The 18,027-nt window shown below is 45.6% G+C and overlaps 1 protein-coding gene across 1 annotated transcript in view; it reads left to right on the forward strand.

Annotated features, from left to right (window-relative positions):
* Positions 1-119: 119 nt before the first annotated feature.
* Positions 120-18,027, forward strand: part of ACADSB (acyl-CoA dehydrogenase short/branched chain) — a 37,428-nt gene continuing 19,520 nt past the window's right edge. The window contains exon 1 of the mRNA XM_047073567.1: positions 120-224. Coding sequence (XP_046929523.1) covers positions 183-224 — 42 coding nt within the window. The 5' untranslated portion in view covers positions 120-182. The remainder of the gene's footprint in view (positions 225-18,027) is intronic.

Consider the following 18,027-nt stretch of genomic DNA (forward strand, 5'->3'; position numbering starts at 1 on the left):
GGGAGCTGTGTGTCTCTCTTGAGGTTCCGTAGGCACTAGGGGGCGGGGCCAGGGAGGTGTGCGGGGGTGGGGGCGGGGCCTGACCCCGCCCTTAGGCCCCGCCCCTAAGCGCTGACCCTGGGCCCGGAGGCGCTGAGAAAGGACTTCGCTGGGTAGGCACAGTCGCATCTCCTGCAACACCCATGGAGGGAGCGGCGGTTCGGCTGCTGCGCGGAAGCGCGCTGGTGAGTGCGCTGGTGGCGGTCGCCCTGGGGGTCTGAGACGACCTTGGCCTCGGCGGCGGGGTCTTCTAACGGGACCCAGGAGCCCTCTCCACGTCCCGGGTCCTAGCCTCCTTCTCTCCTCCGGGTCGGTCTCAGACCCTTCACCGAGGGCCGACCTCCCACCAGGCCTCTGGGCGAGCCGGCCTCCGCTTCTGTAAGGAGGGCCGGGAGCAGCAGCTGGTGAAAAGGGGGCTGGGAGATGTTCTCGAAGCTTCTTTGAGGAAGCAGGCATTCTGCCCTGAGTCGGAGTGCCATGACTCCCAGATGTCCTTTGCAAATCTTTGGGCCCTGAGCCTCGGATCCTTAGGGGCAGTTTGCAGAGGTGCCCCCTCTCCGAGGCCAACTTTACCCAATTATTACATTTCACCACCACCCCCAAAAAGATTGTGAAAAATAGTCTCTTTCTGAGCGGTGCGTTTCCCCGTCTTCCCTAACTCAGCCCTGCTCCAGAGTTAGGAAGGGACCTCAGAGTTGGTCAGACTTCGCAACCAGTTAGAGAATTCCCTCAGCCCCTTATCTCATGACCAGGGCCAGAGCATCTCCCATGGGTGAGCTCAGCACTGCTCAGGGGAGCCCATTTCCCTCCGGCTTCCTCAACTTGCGCTGAAACCTGCCTCCCAGGAATACCCACCTGTTGTACCTAATTCCGCTCTCTGGACGGATACAAACTGTGGATTCTTTAAAAGATACTGTGTGGGGTTTTCTCATTACATTAAATGTTTCCATTATTCAGCTTTTCCTTGGGTAGGCTTTCTAGAACCCTCTCACACTTGGATACATTTCTGTTTGTGAGAACATTTCATTAGGGACTTGACCTCTGCTTGGCTGTAGACCTTTGCATTTGCTCTAAAGAGTTAAAGGCTGTTCAGCTGCCACTTCAGTACCATGCCCGGAGGCAGAACTCTCCTTGTGTAATTAGAGGTAATTAATTTTATTTGACTGTCTTACAGACTTGAGGTATTAAGAAGATTTCTAAAGTCGTCTTAGTGTATTGTTGCAAAGAAATTAAGTCTCTATGGTACTAGTTAGTACTATTTTATAATTGTTGTTTAGTAGCTTAGGAAAGACAGTTCCCAGGATTTCACAATTTGACTCTTGTGTTAGAGCCAACACAGTTTTAGACCACACGTGGTGTGGCAGGCACATGTTCTTGGTGTTCTATTTGTGTCATTTCATTTAATTCTTAAAACTATCTTCCAGAGTACTAGTTTCATCAGTCTTTTGGCTGCAGAGGCTAATGCCGGAATAGATCAAGTGACTTGCTCAGAGTGACTTGTTAGAAAGTAAGTGACAGAGCTGGTGTTCAGATTCTAGTCTGATGGGACACTTGACCTTCGTGCTCTGCTACCTTCTTCTCTTCCTTAGCCATGCCAGAGATCTCTTTTGTTTGGATTTGTTGGTTTATTGTGACTGGTTGTCCTTGTTAGTTTCTGACACTCTTTTGCATTAATCAGCTAATGTAATTGACGGGATGTTGACTATGTAGCATAGTGGTTGAGAATGTGGGGTTTGCAACCTGATTGCTTGGGTTTGAACACAGGCTCTGTCACTCCCTAGCAGCGTTGGACAGGTTATTGAATCTCTGTGGATCTTAGTTTCTCGATCTGTAATATGGGGAGAATAATGGTACCTATCTATAGGGGGATGTGAGGCACTTAAAATAGTGCCTGGCATAGAGTCAGCTGTCATTAAATGTCAGCTTTTATTGCCATGTGTGAGACATTGGGTAGTATGGCAGATACAATAAAGACCATGAACACTGACCTTTAAGAAGTGTATCTTTTAGTGGGGAAGTTAGAACTATATCCAACTAATCTGCTATGTAGGTAGCATACAAATCCCAACGGGTCCACAGTCTGCCTGTGGGCTCAGAGGAGGGAGTGGTATACAGGACCATTAGGGGAGAGACAGCCTCTCTGGGAGCTGGGTTTAGATTTTAGGGGAAAAAGAGAATTGGGGAAGACACAGCAACGAAAGGGCCTGGGGAATTTTAAGGAATTTTGGAGTTTATCTTTTAGGTTGTTGAGGGGCCTTTGAAGGTTTTGAGCTTTGGAGGTACATAGTCAGCTATAATCTAGTTTTATTGCTGTCATAGCAAGTGGTACGGAGGGTAGAGAATTGCAAATTAGGGCTAATTTTGGTCCCTGATATCAAAGACAAATGGAAAGCCAGATTTTAGTGAGAATTTTCTATAGACCAGGGACAGCATCTTACATCCACCACCCTGTACACTGTTCCTATTAAGCAAGTCTTAGTGGCTTCATTTCACAGCTGAGGAACTGGGGGGTGGGAGGGGGAGGACGGTATTCAAGGTGCTGTTGTCACACAACAGTCAGGTCACAGCTTGGGCACTCAGCCATGCCTGCCTTCTCAGAAGGGCTCTCTTATCCCTGCACGTGCATTAGAACTAACATGTCCATTTTGTTGGGGCAACCTGGTTTGTGGGGAATTGACCTAGTCTACCTGTGGTTCCAAAGCATTTTAGGCACCTTGATGTTTTTCAAGGGATCATTTTAAAAACGTATTTTTGAGGCAATTCCGTGTTCAGTTAATCCTATAAAGGATTTCTAGACTTTCTAGGACTTCTAGAAACAGGCCTTGGAATCAGAGCACTGGAGTTTGAATCCTGCCTACCACCTCTTAGTGTGATGACCTGAACAAAACGAAAAGGATTCATTCTGCTTAGACTTCAGACTTTTAAAAGTGTGAATTGAACTTCTAACTGGAAGCATTTTGGAAGCTGAGCAGGAAAGGGATCTGGCAACTAGCCAAAAAAAATCGGAGCAGAAACTAACAGAAAAATCAGATATAGGTCTGAGCCTTTGGAGTACGTTACAGACCATGTGGGGTGAATGCTGAAGACAGGCAAAGTCAAGACGAGAATTAATGTAGGATATCCCTTAGGGGACGATTTGTGACAAATACACTTTATTCAGAGTAAGAGCAAAAGTACAAGCACAACTCGTGCTATGTAAAGAGAACAACCCAAAGGGAGCAGAGGCGAGATGGAACTCAGGGCCAGCTTATGGAATGCACGTTGAGGCAGGGTGTGAACTGGGTCTGTTTAAGGCTAGAGAACTGCCTTAGGTTCGTAGGTTCCCTTCCCTCCTCTTACTATCCACCTGTCCCTGCAGGCATTTTAAGCGTGCAACTCCTGGTCTAGAAGTCGGGTCTCTTGATTCTGGTTTAACTGTTCTTTCTGCTACCCAGCCTGGTTTCCCTGAAGAGGAGGGAAATTCCCAGTACCTGATAAGGTGTTGGACCCGAGTTAATGGCACAATTAAAAAATTTTAAGTTCGTTGATAATCCCACCCTGTAAGATTTCTTTGGAAATAGAGGCCGTTTTGGAAAGAGAACTTGTTGGCCTGGCCAAGGCCATGTAAAGGTGAACAGGTCTCCTTTATGCTGATTTCCCAGCACTGTGCCCTGTCTTGGTTCATTTCACCCTCTCCTGAGACAGTCTCTGTCTATTCTTCTAGAAAGCGGTGGCATTGTTAGGAACCTTTAGATACTGGAGGAGGCGGAGACCGATGGAAGGGAAAGGTTACCTTTTTAGTAGTTCTGGAGAACGCCTGGAACCGAAGCTGCTGTTTTTGGAGAAAGCAAGCAGAGGTTGAAGAAGTTCTGGTGTAAAAGCTTTGGCTCGGGGATAGGAAGGCAAAGAAAGGATCAATTTAAAATCTAAAATGAGATATGTAGTACTTAAATCAGATCTTAAAATAAATATCCTGGAGTTAGTTGGAATTCTCTAAGAGGTCTGTGTAGAGGAAGACGGGAGTCCTTGAGTTGTTACAAAGTGGAGAAGAAACATTGCATCATCTGCTGTACTGAAGGATTTTTTTATAACCATTATTGACACAGTGGCATTAATAAGCAAATCCTCTTATCTCCGCCTCTTCTCACATTTTGCTGTACAGGAAACTAGCTGTCTTGGAAGGATTCTCCCTCCGCCTACCACAGAGCCTGAGAAAAATGTGGCCAGCTGATTACATAATAGGGCCCTCTCTGTGTTAACTATTGTCCCATAAACCTGCAGAACAGGGGCGCCTGGGTGGCGCAGTCGGTTAAGCGTCCGACTTCAGCCAGGTCACCATCTCGCGGTCCGGGAGTTCGAGCCCCGCGTCAGGCTCTGGGCTGATGGCTCGGAGCCTGGAGCCTGTTTCCGATTCTGTGTCTCCCTCTCTCTCTGCCCCTCCCCTGTTCATGCTGTCTCTCTCTGTCCCAAAAAAAAAAAAAAAAAAAGTTGAAAAAAAAAGTTGAAAAAAAAAAAAAACCTGCAGAACTATTTATATACCATGTTGCTCCTTCTGCCCCAAGGAGCATCAAAACATCACAAAAATCACCGTTCTTGTTTTGATTAGGTTAATTAACAAGCAGTGAGCATAATTAAACACCTTGGCATTTAACCTTGAGCTCCTATTTATTTTACGAGACCTTGGCACGGAGGACCTGCCCCTCTTCACTCCTACTTCCTGCTGGAAAACTTCTTAAATTTACATGCTTTAGAAACAGGTACAAATGATAAGAGGTTCAGTGTTCAAATGTCTATTCGTTAAATTCTTCTAGATTGTTGACATAATCTTCATAAGCCATGTGAATTTCTGTCATGGTAAAGCTATAACATTTGGTTTCTCTAACTTTAAAGTAATTTGCTTAATTTAATTTGGGGGGGAGGGCACTAGAATTTTTTAAAATGTTATTTTCAGTAGATAATTGTAGGTTCTCATGCAGTTGTTAGAAGTAACACAAAGAGATCCTACATACTCCTTTTTTCTTTTTTTTTTTTTTTAGAGTGTGTGTGTGCAAGTGGAGGAAGGGCAGAGAGAGAGAGAGAGAGAGAGAGAGAGAGAGAATCTTAAGCAGGCTCCATGGCCCATCGCAGAGCCCAATGTAGGGCTCGATCTTACAACCTTGAGATCATGACCTGAGCTGAAATCAAGAGTCAGACAGTAACTGACTGAGCCCCCAGGCACCCCCTGCATACTCTTCATCCAATTTGTCCTAGTGGTAACACCTTATAAAAACTACAGTATAGTATCACAACCAAGATGTTAACATTGAGACAGTCCATCACACTTAGTCAGATATCTCCAGTTTTACATGTAATTTATATATTTTGTCCTGTGCAGTTTTAATCACGCGTATGTTTGGGTATCCACAACCACAGCCAAGCTACGGGACACTTCCATCCTCACAAAGATCCTTTGTGTTACCTTTGTTTAACCACAGGACATCCCTTAAGGCCCTGTAACTTAGTGGTTCTGTTTTCCGTCTGTATAATTGTATCATTTCAAGAATGTTAGATAAATGAAATCATCGATTCATAACCTTTGGGATTGGCTTTTTTCATAATAGTCCTGAGATTCGAACAGGTTATTGCCAAGCTGTTGCCGACATGGAGAGCTTGCTTCTTTTATTGCTGAGCGATATTCCATTTTTCCAGACTGAAAAACTTTTCCTCTGCCCTCTTGGGTTCTGTAGCTGGAGTCTGGAAATTAAACTGACAGAAGACATTAACTCAAGGAAAAGGTTTATTTCGTATGAGTAGGGGAACCAACAGAAGAACTAGCTGACTCTTTCAAAGGTTAGTTAAAGGTTTCATATCTTAGGGAAAAGGAAAGGGGCAGAAACTGATCCTAAGAGAAAAACAAATAGGGTTCTTTTAGGAAAGACAGATGAGTTTTTAGGAGAACAGACAAGAGATAAGAAAGTTCGTGATAATATTTGTCTCTACAAGTATTGGTGGTCTTTCCATAAAACTCCCCCAAGAGAGGGTTTCTGGCACCCTCCTTTCCCCAAAGTTAACTGCTTTGAGCCAGATCAGGGAACCTCCAAGAAGACTTTTTCCTGCATTTGTTGAATCTCAGATGTCTTCAGATTAAAACAATCTTTCTGCCAGCTCTGGGGTTCCAAGTGGGTCCCCCCCATGCCATGAGCGGTATACCATTGGGTGCTTAACGAATCATCCAATGGAAGACAACGTGGTTGTTTCTAGTTGACTATTATGAATAAAGCCGCTGTATACATTGGTATGCAGGTTTTTGTTTGAACTTAAATGTTCATTTCTTTAAAAAAAATTTTTTTTAAACATTTATTTATTTTTGAGAGACGGAGAGAGACAGAGTATGAGCAGGGGAGGGGCAGAGAGAGAGGGAGATGCCAGAATTCAAAGCAGGCTCCAGGCTCCAAGCCGTCAGCACAGAGCCACAGGGCTCGAACTCACAAACTGCGACATCATGACCTGGGCCGAAGTCCAGGAGCCCACCCAGGTGCCCCCTTAAATGTTCATGTCTTAAGTAAATAATGAGAACACAGTTGTGGTAATTGCATGATCGGAAAAAACTTGCGGAACAGGTTTCCAGAGTGGCTGTGTCATTTCACGTTCCTAACAGCAGTGTATGGACATCCAGTTTATCCTCGTCCTTACCCTTAGGATGTCCTTGGAATCACAGTAGAGGGGACGGCCATCTTGCCAGTGCAACCCAACGAAAAGCCCCTAGTAGCTTGCCAGAACGAGTTGGAGGTCAACCAGTCACCGAGCGACAGCGGAAAAGGCCCACCTAGACCTAAACCCGGAACCGCTGCAGCTTAAAAACCCAACCCCACCACACCTGGGCACGACTTCCCTGACTCCTCTCTCTTTCTCTCTCCCAGAGTCATGGAACTTCGCCCGAGACCTTAGTTCCCAAATAAAGCCTTTGACCGCTAAAATTTTTTAGCCTCTGACTCCTATCTTTACCCTGCCTTACGCCTGACCCTAACACTTACCATCAGTTGGTATTGTTGTTAAGGTTTTTATTTTAACCATTCTGATTATATCTCACTCTGCTGATTTACTTTTAAAATACTTTTTAGTTCCCAGGAGAATCGGAGAGTGGGATATTCTGGTTTGTTGACAGTTAAAAGATCCTTCTTTTAGTATTACACATGTTTAATTATATCATAAAATAATCTTATTTTACCCTTTCTTGATCTGTAAAGTTGAGTCAATGCTGTTAGAAAACCAGAGGCTAGGGGCGCCTGGGTGGCTCAGTCGGCTGAGCGTCCGACTTCAGCTCAGGTCACGATCCCACGGTTCGTGAGTTCGAGCCCCGCGTCGGGCTCTGGGCTGATGGCTCAGAGCCTGGAGCCTGCTTCCGATTCTGTGTCTCCCTCTCTCTCTGCCCCTCCCCCATTCATGCTCTGTCTCTCTCTGTCTCAAAGATAAATAAACATTAAAAAAAAAATTAAAAAAAAAAAGAAAACCAGAGGCTAAAAATGATGTCGCTTAGGTTAAGGGCCGCACAGCAGTAAGCCGAGACTTAATACCTAACTTAACTGTAGTTTTCAACACCCCACCCCCACGCCCCCTCGCCAGCCAACCAGGAATGTAGCCTTTAACAGGTCAACTTGGAATTTCTTGGTCCAACTAAGAAATTTGTTGATAGACCCTTTCAGCTCCCCTTAGGAGGGAAGGCAAACAGTGCATTCCTTGTTAATAAATTACTTTCTTTTTTTTTTTTAAATGCTTTCTCTGCTTTTAAAAGCCTTTCTTTTATTTATCCCAGTGGCACTCCCCCTTGCTAGATGGGATGCTGCCTAATTCATGAATCATTGAATAAAGCCAGTCAGATCTTTAAATTTACTTGGTTAATTTTTTTTTTAACGCAAAAAGGACAAGAAAGTTACCATCAAAATCTGCTTACCCAGGGTGAGCACCCTAATTATTTAGCTGTAGAATTACTACATGATTTTAATGGACTTGTATGTCAAAAAGGACTTAGTGGGTACCTGGCTGGCTCAGTCACTAGAACATGCCACTTTTTTTTTTTTTTTTTTTTTTTTTTTTTTTTTTTTTTTAATGATCGTTGGTTTGTTTGTTTTGAGAGGGAGAAAGACAGAGCATGAGTAGGGGAGGGGCAGAGAGAGAGGGAGACACAGAATCTGAAACAGGCTCCAGGCTCTGAGTTGTTGGCACAGAGCCTGACGCAGTGACCTGTGAGGAAGGTCGAGAAGTGGGCTGGATGAGGATGGGGCATCGTTCAAAAGCTTTTTTGAACCTTGTTATTGTTCAACACAAAAAACTGTTTAAAGCCAAACACATTGGGGGCGGACGTGGCAGGGAGAGCAGGGATGCACATTCGTGGATCATTACCATAGACAAGTGAGTGGTTAGGCTTTTGAAAGGTTGCATTAAGAGGAGTTGAGTTTTTACTTTCCAAGTCATGCGTGTTAAACCAGATTCCAGCCCAGGCTACACATGAGAATCATCTGGGGGAGCTTTCTAGAAATACCGAAGCCCAAGTTTCATCTTGAGCCCGTTGAATCAGTCTTCATTGGTATGGCTCTCTCTTTTTTTTGCTATCTCAGGGGCAACTCGACCCTAGTGGAGTTGGTGAATGTTCCCAGAATTGACCAGTTTCTTTAGTTTAATTACGTGCAACTATATTTGACAGGTTCCTAAGAAAGCCATAAAGTTGTTCTGCAGTATGATTTATCTAAAACCGAACGTAGCATTTTAAAGGCAAGCCTACTTCAAAAATCCAGAGCGTACATGGATTACACATCACATACTTTAAAAAGTCATAACATTAACATTTCATCAGTAAATATTTCTAATACACAAGAAAGTGCAGGAAACCTGGCACCCATATGCCCACAACCCACTTTTCCTATAGTTTTGGAGGTTTGTTTATCTGTTTAAACGTTTATTTTGGGGGTGCCTGGGTGGCTCAGTCGGTTCAGCATCCTTCTTTGGCTCAGGTCATGATATCGCAGTTTGTGAGTTCGAGCCCCTCTCTGTGGTGACAGCTCGGAGCCTGGAGCCTGCTTCAGATTCTGTGTCTCCCTCGCTCTCTGCCCCTCCCCCATTCACGCTCTATGTCTCTCAAAAAATAAACTTTAAAAAAATTTTTTTTAATAAATGTTTATCTTTGAGGGGGAAGTATAGGGGCAGGGGTGGAGGGTGGGGAGGACAGAGGATCTGAAGCAGGCTCTATGCTGACAGCAGACGGCCCCACACAGGGCTCGAACTCACAAACTGTGAGATCATGACCTGAGCCAAAGTCAGCTGGTTAACCGACTGAGCCACCCATTTGTTTTTTCAAGAAGTGAAACAAACTTTTGACAAAAACGGTGCCATTTCCACCTTCTCCACAGAGGGAACATAATCCTGACGCTGATGTGTATGCTTCTTGTTCATGTTTTTAAGACTTTTACTGCATCCGTGTGTTTCCATGAGAATATATACTATCATTTGGTGTGTTTTTAGAGTATACATAAATGCTATCATCCCAAACAAATCCTTTTTGCAAATTGCTTTTTTAACTCACTATGATATTTCCAAGATTTATCCATGTTGCTATATGTAGCTCCCTAGTTCATTTTAACTGCTGTAAGCTATCCCATTGAATTATAGAGGAGGAGAAAATATTTTTCACTCTACCCTTATAGGTTCTTGGCTGAGATCCCTGTGTTATAAAAGACAGGTTAACAGGGAAAGACAAGCAAAGAAACAAACAAATTTAATAACTTGGATACCTTCTGTATAAATGGGAGACACCCAGGGAGACTGAGTAACCCTGAAATGGCCCAAGCCACCATCACTTTAAATACTGTTACCAGCTAAATACAAAAGTGGGAGGGAGGGACATGCAGTTGTGGGAGGTTGCCAGGAAAAGCACCAGTAAACAAGAGTGGGGCAGTTATGCAGATTTAAGCCTTCCCCTTTTCCCTGCATAAGTTTCTAGGGACTTAGTCATCCTACTCTTCCTGGTACAGAGAGGAAGACACCCTTTCACTTGAAGATCTCCCTTTTAATGTAGCCAAATGTCTCGTACAAAAGGGTTTTGTCTACTCAGTTTTGAGAGATTCTCTTATGTCTGTTATTTCTAAAAAAGAGCCAGCTCGGGGGGGGGGGGGGGGGGGGGGCCAGGTGGCTCAGCCAGTTGGGCGTCTGACTTCGGCCCAGGTCGTGATCTAGCCGTCTGTGAGTTGCAGCCCCGCCTCCGGCTCTGTGCTGACAGCTTGCTCAGAGCCTGGATCCTGCTTCGGAATCTGTGTTTCCTCTCTCTCTGCCCCTCCCCTGCTCGTGCTCTGTCTGTCTCTGTTTCTCAATCATAAGTACACATTGAAAAAAAAAAAAAATAGGCAGCTCAAGATCATCCTTAGGTCAGAGAGGCATATTTTGTGATGGCAAATTCTTTTCCACTTCAGAATCAGTACCCCACAACTTATGCATTCCTTTGTTGACAGATAATTGGATGTTTAATTCTTCACCTTTATAACTGTCACTGCGTTGCTTGCAAGCTTATCCTCATGTGTATGAGCTAACAGGGAATTGCTGGGCCTTAATGTGTGGCTTGATCTTTATTGTGATTTCTTATACCTGTTTTTACACTCGACCTACAGAGTTTAAGAGTTTCTTCGCACCCCTCCCCCCACTTTGTTAAAGAAAAATTATTCATGACCCTTGTTAAAGACGATGAAGAAGACTTTATCCAAGAAGGGACTACTGCAGGGGCGCCTGGGTGGCTCAGTCGGTTAAGCATTTGACTTCAGCTCTGGTCATGATCTCACAGTTTCCTGAATTCAGGCCCTGCCTCAGGCTGTCTGCTGTCAGCACAGAGCCCGCTTTGGATCCTGTCTCCCTCTCTCTCTTCCCCTCTCCGACTTTGTCTCTCTCTCAACAATAAATAAAAACGTTAAGAAATAATTTCAGAATAAAAAAGGGCCTACATTGGATTTTGCGGTAGGGAGGGGAGATCAAGCCCAGTTCCAAACACAGCAAGGACAAGTAGAGTGGGAGTCAGCAGATGCAAAATCACTAAGAAACATTACAGGCAAGTGGGATTCTTTTGTGGGGGGCAAGGGGGCAGACCACCCAAGGTGGGCCACTTTGGCATGAACGTTAGTGTGAGTTAAAAGCAACCAAAACCTGGCGGGTTCAGGTAAAGCTCTATACTTCCCCCTTACCTGCCTGCTTATACCAAGAAGAAAGCTATTAACGGAGATTCCTCTTTACCTAAGAAACTCACCTGCATGATTGGGTGACCTCCAGACATCTTTCCCCTTCCTGCTTATGGCCTTGTCCCTTCTGTACGCTCAGATGTCTACCCCGTCCTTAGCTCATAAAAGCATCACATCACCTGACTGTCTTTGGAATTTCCAGGTCTGTGTGGATTCAACTGGACTTTCTCCTGTTAATCCTTCCCATCTCGGTTTGATTCTTAGTCCAGCTAGAAGGACCATGAAGGTTAGAAGAAATGCTCCCTCCCTGACACTTGGTAGAGTCACACTCGCCAGCCAGCGAGGATTCTTGCTGGAGGCATGCTGCAGTGATCAGATACCGAGGGTGGGTGTTTTCACTAACCTGACCCGGCAGGATTCTTGCTAAAACTGGACTCAGCGGACCAAGGACAGCGCCCAAGGTCAGGGCCTAGTTGGAATGGACTCAGAGGAGCTGACTCACGTTTGGTTAAAGAGAGAGCCTTTGGGGCGCCTGGGTGGTGCAGTCGGTTGAGCGTCCGACTTCAGCCAGGTCACGATCTCGCGGTCCGGGAGTTCGAGCCCCGCGTCGGGCTCTGGGCTGATGGCTCGGAGCCTGGAGCCTGTTTCCGACTCTGTGTCTCCCTCTCTCTCTGCCCCTTCCCCGTTCATGCTCTGTCTCTCTCTGTCCCAGAAATAAATAAACGTTGAAAAAAAAAAAATTTAAAAAAAAAAAAAAAAGGAGAGAGCCTTTGTCAGACTTCCCCAACAAAGTGAGAGAGAAGCTAAAACAGGAGACTGAGGAAAAACTGACCAGAAGGAAGACAATGAGAGGGGAGCATTTGGAAGGAGGAGGGGTGTGCTCACCTGAACTGAATCTGCTGACAGCAAGTAAGTTGAAGCCTGGAGAGCATAGAGATGTTGGTGGAGGCCCTCCAGGGAGAGGTGCCGGTGAGCGGTGGGGGCACTGAGGAGGCAAGGGCAAGTAGGCAGCGCTCCGGCGGTGTCTGGCTGTGTAGGGGAAGCGGGGGGGGGGGGGGGGGGGATGGTACTCCAGGTGGATTCGAGCAGGGAGAAGTGGAAAAATGTGAGAAGACAAACGTGATGGCTAAGGATCCCGTGAAGGTGGGGAGGGGTGGAATCCAGAGAGAGGTAGGGGGACGGGCCTTTCTTAAGAGGAGGGACAGCATTTACATTGTAAGAGGAAGAAAGGACAGGAGGGGTGGCCCATGCAGGGCCCCGAGTGGATTGGGTGGTGGGAAGTTGAGGTGTTTACTGTTTGTTGGCATTAATTTTTCTGGTAGAAGGTGAGATCGTTGGCTGACGGTGAGGGGCAGAGCTTGTGCGTGTTGGGGGGGAGGGTGGTGGTGGTGAGAGAATGTCATCATTTCAGAGAATGGGAAAGGGCCTAAGTGGAGGTAGGTGACTATGAATTTAGTTTTGGATGAGGCCACACGTGTGTCTGTGTCCTCTGTGCCCTGGATGCCGGTGCAGAGAGGTAGCCCACTGGAGCCATTCTTGGCTCGAGTTGTGATGGGAAATGCAGTGCAGTAGATTGGGGAAGAAGTGGATGACGAGAAGTGGGGAAGAAGAGGTGCATCACGAGGAATTTGGGGGTGATGCAACCACTGTATGGCGAGCGGCAGTGGTGAGCGCAGAGCTCTGTGCATCTGGCCAAACCCAGTGAACTGTATACTACAAAAAGTACATTTTACCAGGGGCACCTGGGTGGCTCAGTTGGTTAAGCGTTCGACTTTGGCTCAGGTCCTGATCTCGCGGTCTGGGAGTTAGAGCCCTACATCGAGCTCAGAGCCTGGGGCCTGCTTCAGATTCTGTGTCGCCCTCTCTGCCCTGCTCACACTCTGTCTCTCAAAAATGAATAAATGTTAGAAAAAAAAATTTTAAGTACATTTTACCTTATGTATAAAAGAAAAATTGAACCGGGCTCCTGGGAGACTCAGCCGGTTGAATGTCCGACTCTTGATATCAGCTCAGGTCATGCTCCCAGGCTCGTGGGATCGGGCCCCCTGTTGGGCTCCACACTGAACATGTTGCCTGCTTAAGATTCTCCCTCTCTGCCCTCTCTTTCTCTCCCCCCCCCCCAAATCAAAAATAAAGTAAAATTGAACTGGGTATAAGGGGAAGATGGAATGTTGCTGTGGCAAATGTATCTAACGATATTACAAGTTGTGATACTGAGGTTTATAATAAACACATGCCGGGTCTTCCTTCAGGGTTCCTGGCTCATAGCTCCCCAAACCCTGGGAATTTCCTAGGCAAGAAGAGCAAAGAGCATCTTTCATGAAAATAATTGGGATCCTGTTTGCAATTCCTGAAATAGTTTGAGAGCCTTAAAGGTGAAATGGGTGCCTTGTTACTCATACTGAACCCCCTTCCATGGCACTTGAGTTTCTGTCAATGAGATGACTTCTAGACTGCAGCACAGGGTGGGGTTTGGGTTCCCCGGGAGCCACTCTCATGGTGAGATGGTTGGGCCTTTCAGTTTCACACCCCCCACCCCCTCCACCAGGCTCCTGGGAGGGAAGAGGGGCTGGAGGTTGAGTTAGTGGCCAATGGCCAGTGATTGAATCAATCTAGTCTACATAATGAAGCTTCCATACAAACCCACTGGAACAGGGCTCGGAGAGCTTTCCGGTCCATGAGCACAGGGAGGTGCTGGGAGACGGGTGCCTGAGTAGAGAACACAGAAAGGTGTGCCCTTTCCCCACACCATGCCCTGTGCATCTCTCTGTGTGGCTGCTCGGGAGTTATGTTCTTTGATAATAAATCAGTAATCCAGTAAGAAAAATGTTCCTCTGAGTTCTGTGAGCTGCTCTAGAAACCTTAATGAACCCAAGGTACTAGGAACCTGCAATCTGTAGCCAGTGAGTCTGAAGCACGGGATGGCCCAGGCTTGCCAACTGCTGCGTGAAGTGGGACAGGAGCCATCTTGTGGGACTTGAGCCCTTGACCTGTGGGGCCTGACACCGTCTCTGGGTTGGGAGAATTGCTTATTTGTGTGGGGAACACCCCCACGTGTTGGAATCGGTCCCAGAATTATTACAGGACAGTCACATCACCCCACACAGGGGGCGGGGAAAAAAGAAGCCACAGAAACCATGTTTCGATTGCCAAAGACAAAAAGGCCTGTGCGCGAGCACAGATTTGTGTCTCGCAGCGGTCTGGGTTAGCAGTTCTGAAACTGTTGTAAACGTGTGCTAGGTTTAAGCAAGTAAATCATCCTAGATCTCGAGAGCCAAGTTTCTCACTGTCGGAAAGAAGTTACCACTAAGAAAAGAAAACTGGAATGTGAATTCCGTGGTGCTGGAATGGAATCCAAGCAGGAAAGGGCATGTCTTCTTGCACACATGTGGGAAAAAGAGCTGGGGGCACATTTGGTGGGAACCTCTTAATATAGACATTTAAGGTGCAAAGCCCTCCACGTTGCATTGGAACACTTCCTCGGGAAGAGCCTAAGCGGGGCTTCGCAGGTTCGCAAACTTCTCTCATGTGTCCTCCTTTTTACCTTTCACGAATTGTAAAAGCCCGTAGAACTGAAGCACTCTAAAAATGTTGGGAACGATATTTCATTGTGCTGGAACACGATGGATATGTTCCATATATAACGGATGTAATGGATTTAGCAAAAAAAAAAAAAAAAAAAACCTACCAGAACATTCCACAGTCAAGGGTTCTTCACCTTTTTGTGTGCAATAGATGAAAGGTACACAGCACTGTAGTGAAATTTAATAGACTTTTTCTCAAAATGTTTTAAAATACGTAAAATATACAAAACACAAAGGAAGCCAGTTATGAGAAAAGTTATAAAGATATTTTTAATTGTGATATAGTAATACGTATTTCTTAAGATCTGCAGGGCACCTGGGTGGCTCAGTCGGTTAAGCGTCCAACTTCGGCTCAGGTCACGATCTCAAGGTTCATGAGTTCAAGCCCCGCGTCGGGCTCTGGGCTGACAGCTCGGAGCCTGGAGCCTGTTTTCAGACTCTGTGTCTCCCTCTCTCTCTGACCCTTCCCTGCTCATGCTGTGTCTCTCTCTGTCTCAAAAATAAATACACATTAAAAAAAAAATTAAAAAAAAAAAGATCTGGAAGCAGCTCTGTAGTTTTGAAGTAGTAAGGAGCATCAATATATTTGCACCAATTTATTTGATACGAAACTATCTGTAATTTCTTTTGGTGACAGAGCCACAGATAACTTGTAACTTGTTGCCTCCATTTCATAACTGAAGGAAATGCTTTATTTCCGTTAGAGGTTAGTGAGATAAAGATATAATTTCCCCCATGCAAGTTCATGGACTTTATTGTTCCGTCCACAGGAGTCTACAGACCCCAGGTCTGATCATCAGTACTTCCAAGGGCAACAGAACTCTGGTCAGCTGAGTCGGAAACAGATCAGACTTGTGTTACGGAAAGTATTTGGCAAGGCATAAATAACTATTATTCCATTCAAGGAGCAATTGCTGCCCTGTACAAAAAAATGTGATGATGTGGTACAATGGGTTATAACTGTGGAAAATCATTTTGATGGAGTGGACACCAAAGCCGCACAGGCTGAGGTCAACACTGAAGGGCAGGGGACAGTCGAAAATCATCATCGAAACCTTGGGCTGTGCAGTTTAAAGGCGAGGCAAGGAAACGTTTCCTTTATTAAAGACTGTCATATTAAAAGGAACTTTTTTTTTTCTGCCAAAAAGGAGAGGTAATAACGTTCAATGCTTTGGTTCCTAAGGGATTCCAATCCCTTAGCACACAGCCACTATATTTTATTATCGCATCTTCCTACGTTTGTATGCCTACTTTGTAAAGGACCTTTGCCTGTGTTGTCTTGTGAATCTAAAATAATTGCTATGTGTCGAACACTTTGTCGGTAGCAATTTTGAGACCAAAGCGGGTCACGGTTATGTCAGCAGGAAAAAATGGGTATTATTGTCATACCTGCTGGCTTCTTAAGTTTCTCAGTGGTGGGCTTTCTGTTCAACTCCAGTACAAAGGTGATACATTGACTCAGAGACACAAAGAACTCTGTAGGGGGTCTGGTGAAGTAAATAATCTCTTCCAGAAAGAAGAGAGGTGGGCAATGTGTTGAGGTTTTAAAATGTAACAGGCGAGTTTCATGATCATTTTGTGGAGGAGATTAGTCAGCTCATTCATTCATTCCAACATCTCTGGACGGTCCCATTACAGGACTCGCCCCCCTTCCCCCACCCCCCCCCACCACCCCCCCCCCCCCGCCGCCCGCCCAACCACTGAGCAAAACATACCCTTCCACCTCCATAATTCCATTCCTTCTCCCAGTCCGTCCCTGGTGCCTGTTGTCACCGATCACGCTCTCTCCTGGTCCTACTTAGCACTCTGCTGCCCTCCTCAAGCCCCTGTGCACCTCCCTTTCTCAACCCCCCCCCCCTTACCCGTGATTCTTCATCTGTGTCATCAGGAAGAAGACACCACCTCATGTATCCCCCCTCCTTCTTTCTAGTCCAAAGTTTTCCTCTCCCAACTGTGTCTTTTAACAGGAAGAAAACGTTCCGTGCAACTTCGCCCTAAACTATCTGCCTCCTGATTCTGAAAACAAAACAAATGAACTACAAAACTGAACCACATTTTTCTTCCATCTGGCCAACGTGTGTTTCCCCCCTGAATCTAGAGCAGAGCATATCTGTACTTGGGCACATAATTGCAAAGATTGACCTGTATGTGGGAAAGATTAACAGTGGTTTCAAACACAGTGACTCTTTCTCCTTTTCTCTCTCACTCACTCTCCCGTTTTTTACTACCCTTCTTTTTAATCCTGCAAAACTTGACTTTTTTTTTTTTTTGGCCTGTTCCATGAGCCATATCATGCTCTCCCTTATGCCCTACACTCTCAGGCAATTGGCAGGTGCTCAGAAAGTTCATTTTTAAATCTCATTGAGTAAAAGGAACACACTAATTCTTTTTTTAAAGCAGCTTAATTGAAGTATAACTTACCTACCATAACATTCACTCCTTTATTTTTTTTTTTTATTTTTTAAAAAAAATTTTTTTTTCAACGTTTATTTATTTTTGGGACAGAGAGAGACAGAGCATGAACGGGCGAGGGGCAGAGAGAGAGGGAGACACAGAATCGGAAACAGGCTCCAGGCTCTGAGCCATCAGCCCAGAGCCTGTCGCGGGGCTCGAACTCACGGACCGCGAGATCGTGACCTGGCTGAAGTCGGACGCTTAACCGACTGCGCCACCCAGGCGCCCCAACATTCACTCCTTTAAAGTGTGTAGAGCAACAGGGTGCCTGGCTGGCGCAGTTGGAAGAGCATCTGATGCTGGATCTCGAGGTCATGGGTTCGAACCCCACGTTGGGTATAGAGATTACTAAAAAATAATAAACTTTAAAAAAATAGGAAAAATAAAGTGTACAACGCAATGACTATCAGTAAATTTACAGAATCATCACCACAATCCAATTTAGAACGTTTCCATCACCCACCAAAAGATCATTGTGCCCTTTCTTATTTTGTTTTTTAAGTAGGCTCTACACCCAGCTTGAACTCGTGACCCTGAGATAAAGAGTCACGCGCTCTACCAGGTAAACCAGCCAGGAGCCCATGATTGTGCCCTTTGTAACCACTGCTCCTTCTCACCCCCCAGCCCTAGGCAGCCACTGCTCTACTTTCTGTCTCTGTGGATTTGCCTTTTCTGGAAATTTCATGTAGATAGAGTCATACGATCTGTGATCTTTTGTGGCTGGCTTCTTCCACTTAGCATGTTTTTACGTTCAGGAAAAGACTGATACCTTATCTGTT

The sequence above is a fragment of the Lynx rufus genome, unplaced genomic scaffold (genome assembly GCF_022079265.1).
Source record: "Lynx rufus isolate CCGP_SWC_20201006 ecotype Redwood Valley unplaced genomic scaffold, mLynRuf1.p SCAF_11, whole genome shotgun sequence".
Taxonomy (NCBI): Eukaryota; Metazoa; Chordata; class Mammalia; order Carnivora; family Felidae; genus Lynx; species Lynx rufus.